This window comes from Globicephala melas, chromosome 7, assembly GCF_963455315.2.
Source record: "Globicephala melas chromosome 7, mGloMel1.2, whole genome shotgun sequence".
Taxonomy (NCBI): Eukaryota; Metazoa; Chordata; class Mammalia; order Artiodactyla; family Delphinidae; genus Globicephala; species Globicephala melas.
The window spans coordinates 72,838,337-72,857,335 of NC_083320.1; the positions used below are offsets into that span (position 1 = coordinate 72,838,337).

Here is an 18,999-nt window from a genome sequence, read left to right on the forward strand (position 1 = left end):
AACCATATCTGGTCACATGTAAACCCCTAATACGAGGAAAGGTGGGGGGATTCTTGATTACAGGCTTCAACAGACCTACATGGAATGAGGTGAGGCAGTTTGAAGGGGATTGGTGTTACTAGGTTGATGCTAGAGGGTAAAAAAACAACAGATGTTTACCAGTGTGGTCTAATTATTAAAATCTAATTTGGCCATAATAGGCAGTAGCCCTATACAATTACTATCAGAAAGTAGGGGTTAAAAAAATCAACTCTTCTAATATTAAAGTCATTATTTTTGGAAGATATCTCCTATTTGTAAAATGGTTTATAGCTAGTAATCCCAAATGTTGTGTGCCCAGTCAGTTGTTTAAGCACATAAAAAATTTTCTTGGTTCCAAGAAGTTATATTGCTCAAAGTTATACATTTTATGATTTTTAAGTAGCTGAAGTGACTAACTGTACTATAAATATTTCAGGCTAAAATTGTTGCAGCCATGTTATAAGGTATTAAACATTGGGAACATAAGTCTCAGCCTTTGGATTAGAGCAAACCCAAAATAATTGGCTAGGCAGAATCTTGGCCCTGTCCATGGTACCCATGGTGCCACGGTGGTTCATTTCTAAGAGGATCTGGGGAGAAATTCCAGACTTCTACTTAGCCGTGTGTCATTAGGTTTGTTCCTAAGTTTTCACAAAAGGATGTCAACACTATACCAAGCTCAGATGCCCATTAAGGCAGAAGCTGTGCATTTAACTATCACTGTAATATAGTTACATTTGAGGGATTTAACTGAAGTCAATCCTGAAATTACATAGAGAAGAAATAAAAGATCAAAGGATTTGGGGCTTTGAAGGAGTTGGAAGCTGCAGCTATTCATGCCTTGATTGTAGCTGAAGTCATATTTCCCAGACAATTTTTTTAAATTGTGGATTTAAAAAGAGGATTTGTGTTGGAAACTTGGGTGGACAGATGAGGAGGAGCCAGTAAAATATGAGGAAAAGCAGTCAGAAATAGGATGTGCATTCATGAAGGAGGTGGTCATCAGTACCAGGCATTGTTAGGTCAAGTCAGAGGAGCTTTAAAAGGAGGCTCTGAGTTTACAATTTGGAGGCATTGGTGAGAGCAGTTTCCACAGAGTGGAAAGGTCAGAGGCCAGACTGCAGGGGGGTTTGGACTAAATCAGACTGAAAGAATTAGAGACAAAGTATGGCTACTCCATTTAAGAAATTTTGCCGGGAAGGGAAAAAGAGGACGGTAGCTGAAAAGAGAGAGTTGAGAGATACGTATTTTCCCCATTTGAAGAAGTTTGTGTGCAGAAGAAAAGGAACCGTGGAGGGGAGAAGGACTGAAGAAATAGGAAAGTAAAATATTTACTTCTGGAGCAAGGACCTAGAGACGACTAGGTTTATGGTATTTAAGGGCCCAGGTTTAAGGAGGAAAGGATGAATAAAGATGAGTCTTGACAAGATTGGAAGTGAACAAAGCATGGTAGGGAAAGTGAACACTTATGGCCTTTTCTTTTCAGTAAAGTAGGAGGTGAGGTTCTCTGCTAAGAGGGAGACTATCAAGCAGCTGAGGTAAATAAAATCATTCTGGAGGAGTGTTAAATGTCTAGGTAAGGTTCAAACCTCACAAATATATAACAAATTCAATAAAGAATGAGGGTTGGAAATTGTCAGAGCAGATGTGGAAAGAAAAGAAGACAATAAAAGAGTATTAATGATAATGTCTTTGAAGAGATATGCCCATCGATCCAAAGCTGGAGAGAGACTTAAGTAAAATCTGATTGTGCCTCATAGCCTGGGAGAAAAGGAAGAGGTAGAATGACAGTAAACTTCATGAGGGAAAGACCTAGCCCAGTGCCTGGCACAAAGTTCATAGTTCATAAATATTGTTGAGAAATGGAGAGCCTGATAAGCTAAAGTAGTAGCAGGTTGAGTAAGGTTAAATGAGTGAACGTAAAAAGGATGGGAGGTTGGAAGGCAGTCCATTCCTAGGGTTATGCAGCATGCAGCCTTCATCGGTATATGTGGTGACCCTAGAGATTGGAGTCAGAACAGAATCCCTCAGTGTAAAATTTTGGCAGGGAAATGGTGTTCCCAGACCAGGTTCGTTTTGCCTGACAGGCAGCAAGGCAAAACGCTGAGAAGCCAGAGGTGTGCAGCAAAGAGAGCGTTTATTAGCTAAGCAGCCAAGTAAGGAGACAGGAGAAAAAGTCTCAGAGCCCCCTCCCCAGAGGCAAGGGGCTCCGGGTATTTGTGGGATAAAGAATAAAGCAGTAGGATGGTCTGAGGTGTATGGAGCATGGGGAAAGTTGGTTGGAAAAAGGTGCAGCAATAATCGTTCTGCTCAGGTGTAACTAAGCTACAGGCCTCTCTGCATGTTCAAAAATGGAGATGCTTAGCACGATCTGAGGGTGGAGTTTTCAGCTCGCTGACATCAAAAGGTCACCTAGCGGACACTCGTGCATGCTCAGTTGGAGGGTTGGTTGGTGGTCCTATCCAGTCTTAACCAGCTCAGCTGAGCTAGATACAGCTGACTCCTAGTTCCCAGAAAGCAACTCAGGTAAACATCTTATTGTATAGGCTCTGTGCAGCTTGGAGAACATGCAAGTCTTAAAATGACCTTGATTAGTGAAAGCAGGTGAAATGGATTTGAAAATGATTACCCACAGTTTCAATAGGTGATGCCAAGCTCCAAGTTTGGTCTAAGGAGTGGGCTGTTGAAGCAGGGGAGAAGCAAATGCTGCTGGGGAATCAAGGAACTGTAAGAGTGGAGTTTTGAATAACCCTCAGGAAATGTCGGGCAGTGACCTGGGAAGCCAGTAGTTGATCCCAAGAACCCTATTAGAAAGAGGATAGTCTAACCCAAGTCAATGGATAAAACTTTTCTGGAATTGTTGGAGAGCCAGGAAAATGCTAGCCTTCTTCCCTCACCATTGTAAAAGGGTAACCATGGAAGTAGGATCACCTGGGAAGCACTGGTTTTCAGTTAAGGGAAACATTTGAAAGGAGCAGCCAAGAGTCAGTGAGATGGGGCTGCATGCTCCAGTGGAGGGAGTTTTTATCACTAACTTTGTTTAGAGTTGCTGATGCATGGTGATTAAAAAGAAAAAAGAAGACCGGCTTTTATTATTGCTTTTAATTCCCGATAGACAATGCATCTTTTATTTCTTGTACCCTACTTGAAATGCTATTGGAAAGGAGTATTCTAGGAAATTTTTGAGGCTATGTGAGGGTATAAAAGGATTACTGAAAACTAGATGGAAAGGGTTAGGAGTAGTTCGAAAAGAGGAGGATAAATGTGGCAGAAATGTCTTTCTGCACTAACTTGAGGCAAGGGCTAATACGATATTTGCAACATTCTTTCAGTAACCCTCTCCTCACATCTTGTCCTATATTCTGGATTCCCAGGTTTAAGTCCTTGTTTCACAGCTGTTTATATCTCTGCATTTCTAACTCAGGTGAACTCAGATGGCTAGGTTGGAACTGATTACAACCAACAGGAAAATGTACATGACTCTTATTTATGGGTTTTCACTTCCAGCATGAAAAATATTTACCCCCCTGGAGTTGCAAGAACTATTCCCAAGGGAAGTGGCTCATAGCGGAAATGCTTTCAAGTTGTTTCTTCCTTTTTTGATTTTACTGAATAGACCCTTTAAATATCACCAGGAGTCTGAGGTTTTCAACTGTCATCAGGATACACCAGTGTTTTGTCCCCTGGAGGGAAAGAAAGAGGTTCAGTAACAGCCGTTGTTGCAACTACCCGTCACTGACACTGACCCAAGCCGGGGCGGACCACTGCCACTGAGGGAACCTGTCATCCATGTGTGTTAGGGTCATGGGGGTGGGATGGGGTTGAAAGATTCTGCTCTTTTTTAAAATTGAAGGACCCTTAATTTACAATGTTGTGTTAGTTTCTGGTGTACACCAAAGTGATTCAGTCATACATATACATAAACATTCTTTTTCATATTCTTTTCCATTACGGTTTATCACAGGATATTGAATATAGTTCCCTGTGCTATACAGTAGGACCTTGTTGTTTATTCATTCTCTATATAATGGTTTGCATCTGCTAATCCCAATCTCCCAATCGAACACTCCCCCATCCTCACCCGTGCTTGGAAACCACAAGCCTGTTCTCTATGTCTGTGAGTCTCTTTCTGTTTCATAGATAAAGAACATGTGGTATATATATATATATATATACACACACATACAGTGGAATATGACATCACTTATATGTGGAATCTAAAATATGACACAAGTTAAGGATTCTGCTCTTGAACGTCAGTAACATGAAAGCAGGAACTTCTAGTGTGGGTCAATCCTGAGGCATATAACTATTTAGCACATGCAACCGTAAATAAGAAACCCTATCTGGGTAGTAATTTGTATCTGGTTTTGTCTTGTTAACAGTAGGCAGGTAGAGTCCCTCTAATCAAAATATTTGTCTTTGCTGTAGTTCTCAAAGTGTGGTCCCCAGACCAGCAGAACCAGCATCACCTGGAAACTTCTTAGAAATGCAGATTTTCAGACCCCGCCTCACTGCTTCTGGATCAGAAACTCTGGAGGCAATCAAGCAATCTGCACTTCAACAAGCCCTCCAGGTGATCCTGACATTAGCGCAAATTAGGGACCCAAGGGGCCAGGTGGTGCTGCACTCAGACCAGACTGCTCATTAGAATCACCTGGGTAACTTTTAACAAAATACCGATGCTGGAGCCCCCGAACCAGACTGTGATGTAATTAGAGTGGTGTGGGGCCCTGGCATCAGAACTTTTTCTAAGTTCAGATAATTCCAATGATAGTCACAGTTGAGAACGTCGCTTTAGAGCAATATAAGAAGGAGCTCTTTAATTTAGGACTCTGTGATAAATTCAAAAATAATTTATTAAAACAATTTAATGTATTTTACTAGGATGTTAATTTAAGCATGCTTATATAGAATAACCCACAAATAACGTAAGATTTAAGAGGGGGGATCTTGTCTGGTTTTTATTTTTCACTATTGTTATCCTGAGCACCTGGGGCAGTGCTTGGCACATAGTAAGTGCTCAAGTAACTCTGTTGACTAATTGAATTAATTAAAGACTGGAGTTCCAATAGGAACTTGCCTTTACACGGCACAAAGGAACCAGTAAGCGCTCTGAGCCAGAAGAATAGTATCTTTTTCTGGGGCTGGCGGGAGTTCGTCTCCTTGTGGTTCTGTGGGTTCTCTGTGAATCCTCTTTGTTCTTGTCCCATGCTGATCTGTACCAGGATGTCACTGCTTTGTATCAGGATTCACATTACATTTGCAGGAACTGGTCTCTGCTTAGGCCCTTAGCCAGAACACCCACTGAGTCGAGTCTCATCACCCGGATGGTTAGAGGCGCGATACCGGCACTGGTTATGTTATCTCCCTTCTTTTCTCTGGGCTGGCTTCTCCACCTCCTCTCCCCCAGACCTCCACCTTTGGACAGGTGCTGCCACCTGGCCTGCCTATGTTTTGATCTGCGCACTCTTCCCTGTTGGAGTTCCCTAGAGCTCACGGAGAGGTTCTCTTTGCTTGGTGGGCAAAACTTTCTGAGTGGGGTTTAAGCCAAAACGGGATTTCCCAGCAGGCAGAAACAGGTTCACCATGCTGCTGCTGCTGCTCAGACCCCTGTGGCAATAGCACCTCCAGTGTGTGCCTGTTAAAGATTTCTTGTTCAATGTTGAGTAAGCCACATCACCTAAAAATGAAGTAGCAGATTTGTTTAGAAACTGCCTCTAATTCAGTAGGGCAGATTACTTCCCTGAAACATTTTTGATGGGAGTTCCATACTGGTTAATCTAATTAAGATGTGTTGTTAATGCTGTTTTATTTACTGCATAAGTTTAAAACAAAAACAAAAACGGTAGAACCTCCCACTACCAGCAATTATTCTGAAGTCTTTTTTCCCCTTTTGTTTGCTGTAGCTTCCTTTTAGACTGAAGTTACCTGTGTCTCCAGATAGGAGGGAGGTCAAGATTTTGTACTTAATATTTTGCCCAGTTCTTACTGAAGTTTCACTAAAGCAAAGGGAGGCTGTTACTGAAGTTCATGGTGTTTCCAAACCATTTGCATTTGTATACTCATCTCTTAGAGTGCAATACACACATAAATATTATCCAAAATTATACAAAAATTCTCCATTTCTACATGAAAGCTTCTTGTCCCTTCGACTACACTCAGGTCCAGAGGCTTAAACAAAATCCTTTTCAGATTATTGTTAATGCTGTGCCTGATTCTGCAGCAGCTGTTGCTTTTGAACAGTATGATGCTTCTCCTCCCCCAAGAGGAGTGGAAAAGGCCTCCTCTGCCGCACTCTCAACCTTCGTCAACTCAAGGAGCATAAAACAGACTGAGAGAAGAACCTAGGATTCCTGTTTGGGAATTCAGTGCAGAGCTTAAAGACTATTGAGTTTTGCCACTTCCTGACATTGACTTTCATAGCAACAGTTTAATTTGGAGAAAAGCTGCTACCTCAAATGGCTGAAGGTATTTATGTGGAAAATTTTCCAAATGATTGACTTTACTGTGTTGCTATTTTCTTTCCCCATGAATATGTGAGTATTTGGCTTTCTCCCAGGAGTTTTTCTGCATCACTTCTCTTTAGGCAAAGACATTTTTCTATCCAGACTGGGAAAAGAAAGATGTACCAAGAGCTTCCCCCTTTACAGTGAATTATTATTTGAGTTTAAACGATAACATCTCTAAGAATGAAGAATTTGAGTGTGTCTGTTTCCTGAAATCTTCCCTTGGCCAATCTTCATGGTAGTCAGAGTCATCTTGATCATCACTTTGGAGCCAATGCAACTGTGATCAGCTTCCTCCAGCACTGCCCTGCCTCTCTCCTCCCCGTTGGCATCAGTCTTACTGAAGGGGTTGTCTCTGCTCCCTCTTACTTCCTTATCTCCCGCTAATTCTTCAGTCACCTCTCTGATGCCGAGGTCGCCAATGGCTCCCTGTTATTTAATCCAATGATTATCTGATATTATAACTGATTTGTAGCATGTGACATTGCTGTTCCCATCTTCCTTTGCTTCTTTGCCACCATTTCTCCTCATTCTCTTAGTTTCCTCCTCTTCTGCCCCTTTCTTAAAAGTTGCTTCCTTGGGTTGTAGCAGAGTGGGGAAATTAAACTGATAATATCCCCCACCTTTTGAAAAGAAATTAAACTTCTAAATAGATGAATAAATATATATGTCTAGAATTGAAACTCTATGAGAGCCGGGTTGTTTTGTTTTAATCAGCATGGATCACCCACCCTAGAACGGTGCTTGGCACAGAATGGGCACCCAGCCAACGAATGAATGAATGATATAAAATTTATAAATACTGAAAATATATATAGAAAAGAAGGGAAAAAAGTTGTTTCCTTGGGAACCAATGCAAGGCCTGCCTCTCTTCATACTCTACAGTCTCTTCCTGGCTGGTGCCATCTGTCCCTCGGACTCAATCCCATGCCATTGATAAAGATCGGCATCCACTGCTCCAGCCCAGATCTTACGACAGCAGATCTATGTCTAAACTGAACCTGATTCCTTCTCTTCCTGGTTTCTCTAAGTCCCCAGTTTTAGTGAGGGATGCCATTGTTCATCATGCAAGACAGAAACCTTAACTTCCTCTCCCCTCTTCCCATAAAAAACACTAACGATTCCTACTTATTCTATTTTCTACATAAATTTTAAATACATGTCTTCTCTCTAACTCCCACCAGCACCCCTCCCTCTGCCCTAATTCAGGAAACCATCAACTTGCATCTGGATAATTCTCTCTGGTCTTGCTTCCTTGCAATCCATCTTCCATATTATAGGAGAGAGCTTTCTGATCCCATTGCCCTGATCAAAGCCCTCATGCTTGCAAAGCCCCTGCCGTCTGGCCTCTCTTGCCTCCCCAGCCTCAGCTCTTGGCACTCCTCACCTTACATCTTTCATTTTTGGTCATTCCAAATATTTTTCAGTTCTTCAAAAGTACCGTGCTCTTCCACCTTCTGGGCCTTCATATTGCCATTTCTTTTTTTCTACCTATAACATTCTTTCTATTCTCTCCCCATCTGGAGAGTTCCTGCTCCCTTTTTAGATCTGAAATTCAGACCACTTCCTGTTGGATGCTCCCCTGAATGCCCCAAGTCTGGCAAAGGTACCTCTCCCATGACCTCTGCCCCATTGTCCCATCAGAGTGAGAGTCCCCCTGTGTCATAATTGCCTGGGTCTTTGTATCGGCATTATATGGTCGCTTCTGTGAGGACAGGAGTATGTCTCCTGTGTTGAAATCGTATCTCCAGTGCTTAGCACAGTGATGGATGCAGAGAGGTGCTCAAATTTTTGTTGAAGCAATGAGGGAGCCTCACAGTAAAGCATAAGCCAGCTTTCTTTACCACGTAGCCTCAGATGCCTCACTCTGCAAGCTCTTCCTCACTAGTCAAGCTCCTCCAAATAAAACAACTGTTACTTTCCCACAAAGCAGCCAAAACTTCACTGCAGACAAAGCAACCTATACATCCAGAGGAAGAGAAACTTTTCAAAAGTTCTGAGAATTAACATATGGTAATTGTCAAATCCCAGGGTGTCTTTTAATTGAACCTTCGCAGTAGTTCACTTAGCTTGTACTCAGTGCTTAAACTGAGTAGAACCTCATTAGGGAGGTTGTGTCATGCCTTAGTGAACGTGGAAGGAAAGAGAAATAGAGCTTTCCATGACAGGGAGGCGGCAAAGAAGGGGAGCAATCTGGTCTTCAGATTCTTTAATCCATGTAGCTGACTGTACTGACTCCTGAAATGGGAGATGATGGCGGAGGACAGCCACAGCCATCAGGCTGTGAGGCTAGGATCTTCCTTCCAAACCCCATTCTGGGTTTTGTCCTCGAAAAACATCTGCTGCCTGCTTCCCTTCTCTCCTTTCCCAGAGCACCTTCTTCAGTGCCAGCCTCAGGAGCAACCTGATTTTAAAGAGGGTTTCCTCCCCGGGAGCAAATCATTGAGGGAACCATGTAACTACCAGGTTCAGCCCTCCAGTGCTTTTCTTGGCCTCTCTGTCACTGCTCATCCACTTTCTCTGTTCTAGCCACCATGAACCCTTTCCTGCTCAGGGCTGTGACGAGGTGGGGCAAGTGAGGCCCCCGGGGGTGCAAAACTGAAGAAGTCACCCACTCTTGGATGCCAGCGCTGCACGTGCAGGAGCCTGAATACGAGTGCCTCCCTGGACTCACCCCCATTCCGGCTCCTGCTCTGTCCCACCTCGGCCACCGTGTCTCCTGGCCTCTGCAAATTCTAGTCCTCCAGACCCAGCTCAGTTGCTGCCTCCTCTAAAGAGCTCTTGCTGAAGCTCACCAGTCTCTCTCACAGCCCAGCAAGTAGTCATCGCACCTTCCTCTGAATTCTCAGTGGACCTTATTTATACCTCTCTGAAGACACTGTATACCTTGTTTAGTTCTTGGGCTTGTCTGTGTCTCTGTTAAACTACAAACTGTTTAAGAACAGTCGTTTTCTCAGTGTGCTTTCGATATCTAGCACAGGGTTTGGCACACATAAGTCAGTGAGGTGAGTGGGGTTGTCAGGAGGAGAAGAGAGAAGAGCATAGTGGGTAGTTGCGTGGAGGCGAGAGGGTGAGGAGTAGGCATGGGCCCTGGGGCCAGTCTGCCTGGGTTTGACCTCAGGCTCTGCCATTTACTGGGTGTGAGAGCTTGGACAATTTACGTCACTTGTCTATGCCTCCATTTCTTTATCTTTAAAATGGGATCAATAGTGATACCCTAACGTGGGATCAATAGAGGTACCCCAACATGTGATGTCTAATTGAGCTAAAAGAGGTAAAGTCCTTAGCACAAGACTTGGTGCCTAGTGAACACCTCAGTAAATGTCGGGATTCAGAATAAAAAAGGGTCTAGCGAAGGGATACCCATGGAAAATGCAGGTGTGCGCGCTAAGGGTAAAGCACATTTGTGACTGATGCCATAGAGGAAGTTAAATCTAAACCGTTTATGATAGAAGACAGAGGCAACGGCCACCTACTCCCTCGAGAACCCAGGTGCCTACTGTTTTTGAAATGACAAATCTTATCTCTACAAAGAAGATGGTTAGGGAGGCTGCCTGAAAAAGCAGCCGAGGAGACCCAAATGAACCTGGGAGTATTAAAACAGATATTTAAATATGCCGTTTTAATATCTGCTGTTAAGGGGGATGGAAACAGAATGCTAAGGGGAAGTCATGTTTTTGCTGCCATCTACAGTCAAAGTGCAGTTTTCAAAGTTTCTTAACACACACACACACACACACACACAGTTATGAATAACAGTATAGAGTTTGGTTTAAAGTCTAGTAATTGAGATACTTTGGGCATATTATTCTAGTATTTTATTTACCAGTGTTTCTAAAATTATGTATATTTAATCAGTAATATAGCCTTTTTAACATCTCAAATTGTGTTAGAACTTATCAGATGACATTTCATACAAAGATTTTAATGAAGAAAGAGATAGATTTGATTTTACCCCATGTTTTCCTTCCCCATGACCTGCAGTTCTATGATTGTTATTAGAATTATTATAAATTGTATTTTATACAAGCATCCTTTATTGTTTTGATATGAGAAATCAACCAAAAGCAAGTAAAAACAGTATGACAGTGATGTCACTTATGAGTTGCCTTCTGTCCCTATGCACCCATCCACGTAATCTCCATTATCATGATGTTTTCCTAACTTTCCTGTGCATTATTTTTAAAGGGTTAAATATAGACGAGAATTATTGGAAAAGCGTTTGATGGAGAAAAAAGAAGTGACCCTTCAAGAAGCACTTGAAGAAGCAGAGAGAGAGAAGCGAATAGAAGCCCTGAGGAAACAGGTGTTTTTAATTTGGAAAATTTCATGGGTGGTTTAAAAAAATGTTTCTAAGTGCTCTTAATAACATTATTACTAGGGCTTAGTTCATGACATCTGCTATATAAAATGTAACTTTCCCAAATTGGGACACTGGTCTTCATTGCTGGGAGCAATTAGATTTATGTTGAACCATTTCCAGTTTCTTAGTGTATTAAAAGAATTTTATCAGCACCTTTAAAATAGCTCTCCCAAGATTTAAATGCATCCATATTACCTCTAGTTTATAAGCTGAATAGTATCCATGTACAGCAGTGAAACTCTGCATCTAGCCGAAGGATTTTACTCTCCTCGAAAAAATGTGGTGGAGATTGAGCAAGATAATCCTCCCTAGGGTAGGAACCTCTGTTTGGAAACATCCCACAGTCAACAAACAGGTTAAAAACCACTTTATAAAAATACTGTTTTTGTGGAGAAATAAAAGTCTCCCATTGCTTTGGCTCGTAAAAGTAGGCAAAAGTTCTGAAGGTAGTAGTCGGCAAGAGCAAGAATTTAAGACCTTGGGAAATGTAATAAAATAGTTCTACTTGGTAATTTTTCATAGTTTTTAACCTGAAAGTGATTAGCTCAACTCACAAGCTCTAAAGTCTTCATTGACACCATTTCCCAGCTGATAGGAAATGACTGTCTGGTTTCTCTTCTCTGTCAGTGAAGGCAGTATAGAATCTTGGGTAAGAACTTGGCCTCTGGTGTCCTTCAAAACTGGTACAACCTGGTTCACTACTTACTGACAGAGAAAACTTAGGTCTTTTAACCTCCCTAAGCTTCATTTCTTCCTCTGAAAAATGGGAATCATAATAATAGTACCTACTTCACAAGTTTGTAGTAATGTGCATTCACATTACTCTTCTAAATGCTTTTAGCTTTTAGGTTTTACCTCATTTAATCTCTACCACAACCCTATGATGTAGGAATTATTATTATTCCTACTTCATAGAAAACTGAGGAGGCCCAGAGGTTCCCCAAAGTCACATAGCTAGTAAATGTCAAACTGGATTCAAACCAAGGAAGTCTAGTTAAATGAAATATTTAGTAAAGAAGAAGTGTAAATGCATACAACTATTATATCATCTTTTATAAATAGATTATAGAAATATATTCCTATACTTTGAATTTAAGTCCTGGTCATCTTAGATTCAACAAAATTTAAATTATTCAATCATTAGCAAATAGTGATATACCATGGTCTTCAGGAGACAAAACTTAATGTCACTCTTACTAAACACATTCTTGTTCAAAATATAATTTTGATAACTACAGAGTCCATATGATTAGGATTCTTTCCATCTGTGAGCCCTTTGAAAGAGGAAATATCTGTGCCCGTTATCTGTAATCAGTGTTTAGAACTACAGTAAAAGACATTTTGGCTAGGAAACCTATAATAATTAAAGTATGTTCAACCCCCAGTTATGTCATTACAATTTCTAAATGGCATTAAAAATGCCATTTTCTTAATGCTAATTCTTGACTTTAGGAATTAACAGGCAGGTGTTATTAATGGTGCATATAATTTACAAAATTAGTGGCTTCTTTTCATTAGGATACAGGTTTGAACAATTTCAATTATCATAAAGGACAAGGGCATTTGGGTTGAAACGACTCTGCAGTTTTTCACTGGAAGGGGAAACAATGGTTTTTAACAGTCCCTGGAAATCTAGTTGCCTGGTACAATGAAAACTCACCCGTCTTGCTGAATAATGCCAACACACATGACTTTACCCATAAATGACATGCTCTAGATTCAGCTTAATCAGATTAAACTTTCTAGAAAGCTTCATGGGGTTGTTACCATGGCCATAGATTGCTAGTGGTTAAAAATTAATGTTTTCTACTTTTGGTTACTTTCAAGGTGGTTGAATATGTGGGTTTTCTATATAAAATTTCCCTTGACTTTGGATGAAAAAGAAATTTTTATCTAAATTTAATCATAACTGTAATTATGTAATCTTTAATAAAATTTCTTGACTTTAATGGACATTATCATTAATAATGTTGCCCAGAAGCATTTTGCTTGTATCTTGTTCCAAGTAGCCATGCTTTTTCTTCTTTTAGGTTGCTATTGTCGCTCAATTTGATCCTGTTAGAATGATGTCAGACACAATGGCATCAAAAGCGAGGATGGGTATTGGAATCGAAGAAGAATTTATTCTTCAAAAGCCACTGTTCACATTGAATACATATAATGAACAGCAGGTAATTATGGAAATTAGCACGATTGATGCAAAAGCCATGATGATAAGAATTGTAGAAGTGTGTGTTTTGGGTTACAAATTATTTTCAATATTTACATTTAAATACCATCCATATTAGCATAATTTTTATTTCTAAATGAGAGCACATAATTACTGAACAATTCTTAATATAAAATAGTTGATAGGTGACCATAGAACAAAACACTTTATGTAAAAATGTTGTCATTGAAAATTATTTTAATCTAAAAAATAATTTTATAAAATTTTAAAGTTGTGTTAATACTGTATTTTGTTTAAATATTTATCATATTCAGAATTGTTAATGCATAACATAAACCCTATTAAAGAAACAACTAATGATACTGATAAGACAAAGCAGAGGGAAGCTTTCTGAAATTAAAATGAACAGAAAATAATGTATCAGAGCTAATGATGAAACATTTGCTGTGGGAAAAGGTATTAAGAGGTTATTTAACTGTTTCTAGGAACTTCTGAATCATTTTAATCTGTTTCTATAGCTGAGAAAGGATTTTTTTAAAGTTTTTTTAGATGGATGGATGGAAGAGGAGCCAGGACATATGAATGAATGGATATCACTGAAGTTAAGGGAGAAAGTAGTTGTTAACTTTACAAATCTAAGAAAAGCTAAATGCTTATTTAATTATTTAAAAAGCAGGAAACTTCATCCATTCACTCACTGACAAATAAATCGAGTGTGCCTCATTTATGTGCTGCATACTTTGCTAGGGAATAAAAAGATGAACAATACACATATTAATTGGGCAAATATTTATGGAACATATACTGTATCTGGCACTGAGCCTGGTGCCAGGGCTGCATCCTGAGCAAGATAAACTTGTCCTGTGTGGAGGAAGTGAGCAGGGGAGTTGCGTTGGGAAGGAAAGTAGCATGCATGGGAATAACTCCACTAGGGTGAGATTGCCTCTGGCTAAGGGCTGCAGCTCAAGAGGAAGGGAATGAACGGGCAGCCCTGAATGGGAAGTCAGAGAAATGGAAAAGGGGAAACTAAGCTCCATCTTAGTTGAGGAATTTTGGCAGCAGTGACAGAATTCATTCCAGATAATTTAAGTTAAAAACAAACAACAGCAAAACTGGATTGGGGAGAGGGGTGGGTGTAGGGAGAGGGATTAATTAGAAAATGCACAGGTATCTCCAGAATCCAAAGCAGGGAGGGCAGTTGGGCTTACAAAGAATTGAAATCAGAAGCTGAAAAGCTTTCAGGTACCTGGGCTGAGGAAATAAGTGCTTCACCAAGCAGAAGAGGGTGACCCTTACCGGTATGTGTTCAGTGTAAGGTACATGGTAAGGGTGGGTGCTGGGGGATGAGACTGGAGACATAAATTCCGGTCAGACTGTGAAAAGTATAGTAGATCTTACTTGCTAAGACTTTTGACCTTTATCCTGTGAGCAGAGGTGAGACTTTGAAGCAGGTGAATTATATAATCAGCTTTATGTTATAGTAATGTGTCCTGAATGGAAAATTGGTGGAGGTGGAGTCAGGTCCTTTGAAGATGGTGGAGCTCTCATAGAAGTGGCATGGAGTGGGGGGAGGGTGGCCTGGCAGGGGCATGGATGGCTCTGGCTGAGAAGAGGAGGGGGATAATGAGTGAGGGTGATTCTAAACTAGGCAGTGAGTGATATTGAGAAGAGCCTGCATTTTGGATTGAAATCCACATCCACAATTTACTGGCTGTGTGAACTTGTGTAAGCTATTAACATCTTTATGTCTTGTTTACTTCATCTGTAAAACAATTTGTAAGGTTCTTGTGAGGATTAGTATAATAAATGTCAATTGCCTAGAATATTGTCTGGCACTTAGTAATAATTCAGTAAATTATAATCATTAGGTGGTGCTGCCATTAACCATATAAGAATTCAGAAGGAAAAGCAGACTTAGGGAGAGAGCATTTATTTTGTTCATATCAGGTTTAGGTTGAAGATGTCTAATACGCACTTACAGGAAACTGATGGGCTTCATCTGGGTAGGAGAATTGGGGAAATGGAAGTCAGTATGTGAGGGAGATCTTCATTTCACTTGATACGTATTGAAAAAAACAGAATTATGAAAACATTTTAAAACTCACAGTTCTGGAGCTGGGGGGAAAAAAAGGTGAATCCTGGAGATAATGAGGACGTCAACAGCACACAGGTGGAGCATGAATGCTTCAAAGTGGATGAGAGTGACCAGGGAGACTCTTTTGGAGCAAAAGAGGAGAAACCTAGGTCTAAGGCTCAAATACGTTGCTTTTCAGACACAAATCTCAGTGTTATTCCTGACATAAGCATCGTTGCCCCTAGTCCCTGTATTGATCAGTTGCCAAGTTTTATTGATTCTTCCCTTCATAGTGTTTTGGACAGTTCTCTCTTCCTTGCTACCAGCCAATTTTAGGCATTTATTATTTCATGTCTAGATAATTGTAGTCAATTCTTAAGCACTCTCCCTGCTTCTGTCTCTTCTTTCTCTGCCACCTTAATTTATCCTGAACTTGTAATCAGATGCATCTTATTATGCAACAGCAATGATTATATTAGTTCCATGCTGAAAAGAGAAACACAACCTCAGTAGCTCCCCATACTCCTTGGCATAGCCTTCAAGCCTTTAAAATTCAAGTCCCAGTCTTAGAAGTGTCCTTTTTCAGTGTTCCCCAATGGTACCAAGTACTCTACCCAGATTACCCCGATCCCAACTTAACCTATTTCGTCTCTGAGTTTGCATGTGCCTTTCTTTCTTGATCTCTCTTCCTCCCCCAGCCCCATCCCCAGCTTTATAGAAGAGTAAGTTGAACTTTAAAGTTAGCTCAAGTGGTCCTCCTTACCTGAGACTATCCTAGTCTCATTGGCACCAGGAGATGTCTCTCCGTATTCTACTACTCTTGGAGCATCTGTCACATGTTGCCACGGACTGTAGTTACCTGTGTACATTTTTTTACCTCTGTTAGTGTAAGAGCTCCTTGAAGGAGGGGTTGCTTTCAATGGCTTATTATCCCATCCTCTAGGGAGACTTCAAGTTCATGTAAAATGTTTCATTAGCTGAAAGCCATACGTGGCCACCTTCTTATCATTGCAGACAGTGTCTGTTGACATTAATATTCATAGAAGGAGGAATAATGTCCAATCAGCTATAAATGAAAAGGGAAATTGAACTACTCATATATCTATACCCCTTAGAGTCAGATTGATGGAAGCATTTTCTAGTTCCGCTTGAAATAGAAATCTGGCCTTGGAAGAAAAGTTCTATTGATTTTGTTTTTCAAGTAGTGGCCATGTGTTTGAACTTAATTTACATATTTCCAAATGATGGAGAAATTAAAATGTCTGTTTAAAGACAGATTTACAAGGTTGTGGTTTAGGTTTATTTTAATCAATGGTTGTTTATATTTTATAATTACAACTAACAATAAATAACAAATCAATGATCGTACTGAAAGCATCTTTTATCCCATCTTTTAATAATTTTAATGTTTTATTTTGACTAATCTAGTATACAGTATTCTGTACATCTTATGTTGGAAACCACTGATATGCTGGAAAGTGATAATGTCAAAAAGGTTTGTATATTTTCAGTAAGTTCAGAATATAGTCACTGTATACACAGAATTTACTGTCATCTAGTCATCTATCCAGTAAAAACAAATTACACGGCTTGGGGAAATACAGAACTAAATGATAAAATTTACTTCAATGAAATGCTATTTATTTAAATCATTTTATTTCTACAGATAATTTCTGACCCTAGACTTCGTTTTGAGTTAGCACTTCGAGAAGCTGGACTTCATAAAACATTTTATGCCAAGGAGATATTACCAAAAATCGGTCCTCAAAAACCTCCAAGAAAGGATACAGAGTCTACTGTATTCAAAATCTAGAGTTCATCCTCAAATCGCGTTATACATAAATAAGATTTTTCTTTGAATACATTTATATGGATAACAATACTACTTTCTAAAATTTTTTCAAATATCAGACATAGAAATCATAGCATCTGTTAAAAACAACTTTTCTTTTATGATTCTTAGACTTTTATGCACTATTTCCAATATCTTTGTTATGTTTAATAGTACTAAATTCTCCAAAGACTATGGAACTTAATTATGACACATATGGGACATATATTATCATTTAGTAAATTGAATTTTGGAGGTTGCATTATGCCATAAAAAGAGCTCAAAATAACCATTTGCAAAAATTACAGTTTATGTTGCTACTACCTACTAATGTTCATTTCTGCTTGTTATTTCAGAATTTGAGTTTTTTAATTATGGAAATTTCATTATCATTAATACTTCTATTATTTCTCGATTATTATAAGAGGAGACTCAACCTTTCTCTAAATTTAGAAGCCAATTTGGTATACCATGTTTACTGCAAACCAATCATCCAAACAACTTGATTTTGCAAATTAGCCTGTAAGAATAAATTAGAAATAGCATTTCAAGCATAAGGATATCTGTTTTGGCTTGGAAAAATGTATTTGTATGGTTGTTTGGAAGGAATGTTTTAAAATTCAGAATGCTATCAAAATTTCCATGTTATCTATTAAATATCTAGATGATTTTATAGAAAGGAAGTGTTTCAAATAAAACTCAAGCATAATTTTTTACTATTTCTAAACAATCACACAAATACAAGTAGCTGGTGATACACAGCAGGAGGTAGTGTCACTATTTTGAGAACCATGGAGTTGATACTTGTGGTTATGATGAAAATATTAGTTGAGGTTTGGGCAGCAGCCTAGATGCTGGCTATGCCCAGACTCAGACCTTATTAATTTTCTTTGTTTTTAAAAATAGTATTAATAATAGTTATTCATTGAGCACAAACTGTGCTCAGTACCCTATATGTACTTTACATATAATGTCTTACTTGACCATCATAACAACCTTATGAGATTGTCATCCGCATTTTACAGATAAGGAAATAGATTCAGGAAGGTAAAATAATATGCCCTAGATCAGTTGTTTGTCAAACTGTGGGTCATTAAGTCAATCTAGTGAGTCCTGACCAGTATTTTTTAAATGACACAAAATAAAATAAATCTGAAATCCATGAGTGATTTGGGTTTCATCCCCTCTCAGTTCCACAAGAATTTCTCTTGTTTGGTTACCCTCTTTCTCTCCTATGTCTTCAAGTTCTCCTTCAGCATACGTATACGCTCAAATAAATTCCACTTAAAAAATCGATTTCCATTAACCCCACATTTTCCCCTAGACACCAGGCTATTTCTCTGCTCCTCTTCTTAAGTGAACGTCTTGAAAATGTTGCCTCTAGATATTTGGTTTCTTCTCACTTTCTAGTTACGATCACTCGTTCTGAGCTAGCTTTGCCCTCACCCTCCACTGACACTGCTCTTAGCAAGGGCACCAGTGAACTCCATACTGACAAATTTGATGACCATTTTCAGTCTTCATCTTACTGACTTCATAGCAGCCTTTAACTCTGTTGACAACCACCCCATCTTGGAACATGTTCTTCTCTTGGCTTCTATGACACCAGTCTGCTTTACCTCCTGTTTCTTTAGTCACTCCTCAATCTTCTTGGCTGACGCCTCCATCTCCATTGATCTCTAGGTGATGGAGAGTTCTGGGATTAGACCTTCTAGCTGTCTGTCTTTACTGTTGAATCGCCCAAGGGTAGATCCTTAAACACTATATTTTAGTTATAAAATTATGTCTGAGTGTCTTTAATCTATAGGCCTCCCCCTCCATCCTTGTTTTTTTCCCTTGAAATGTATTTGTTTGAAAAAACAAATATATTTACATGCAGAATTTCTTATGTTGGAGTTTTTTGATGGTGTCCTCCTGGTGTAGTTTAATATGTTCCTCTGTCCTGTGTTCTTTGTGTGTGCTATAAATTGGTAGTTGAACTTAGAAGCTATATTAGATTTAGGTTCTTTTTTTTTTTTTTCAAGACAACTT

General features: G+C 39.4%; 1 protein-coding gene across 2 annotated transcripts in view; it reads left to right on the forward strand.

Annotated features, from left to right (window-relative positions):
- CCDC148 (coiled-coil domain containing 148) overlaps window positions 1–18,999 on the forward strand; it is a 480,287-nt gene that overhangs the window by 250,996 nt on the left and 210,292 nt on the right. For both annotated transcript variants that reach the window (XM_060302422.1, XM_060302421.1), the window contains exons 13-14: window positions 10,719–10,836; window positions 12,924–13,064. In XM_060302422.1, the coding sequence (XP_060158405.1) occupies window positions 10,719–10,836; window positions 12,924–13,064 (259 nt within the window). The remainder of the gene's footprint in view (window positions 1–10,718; window positions 10,837–12,923; window positions 13,065–18,999) is intronic.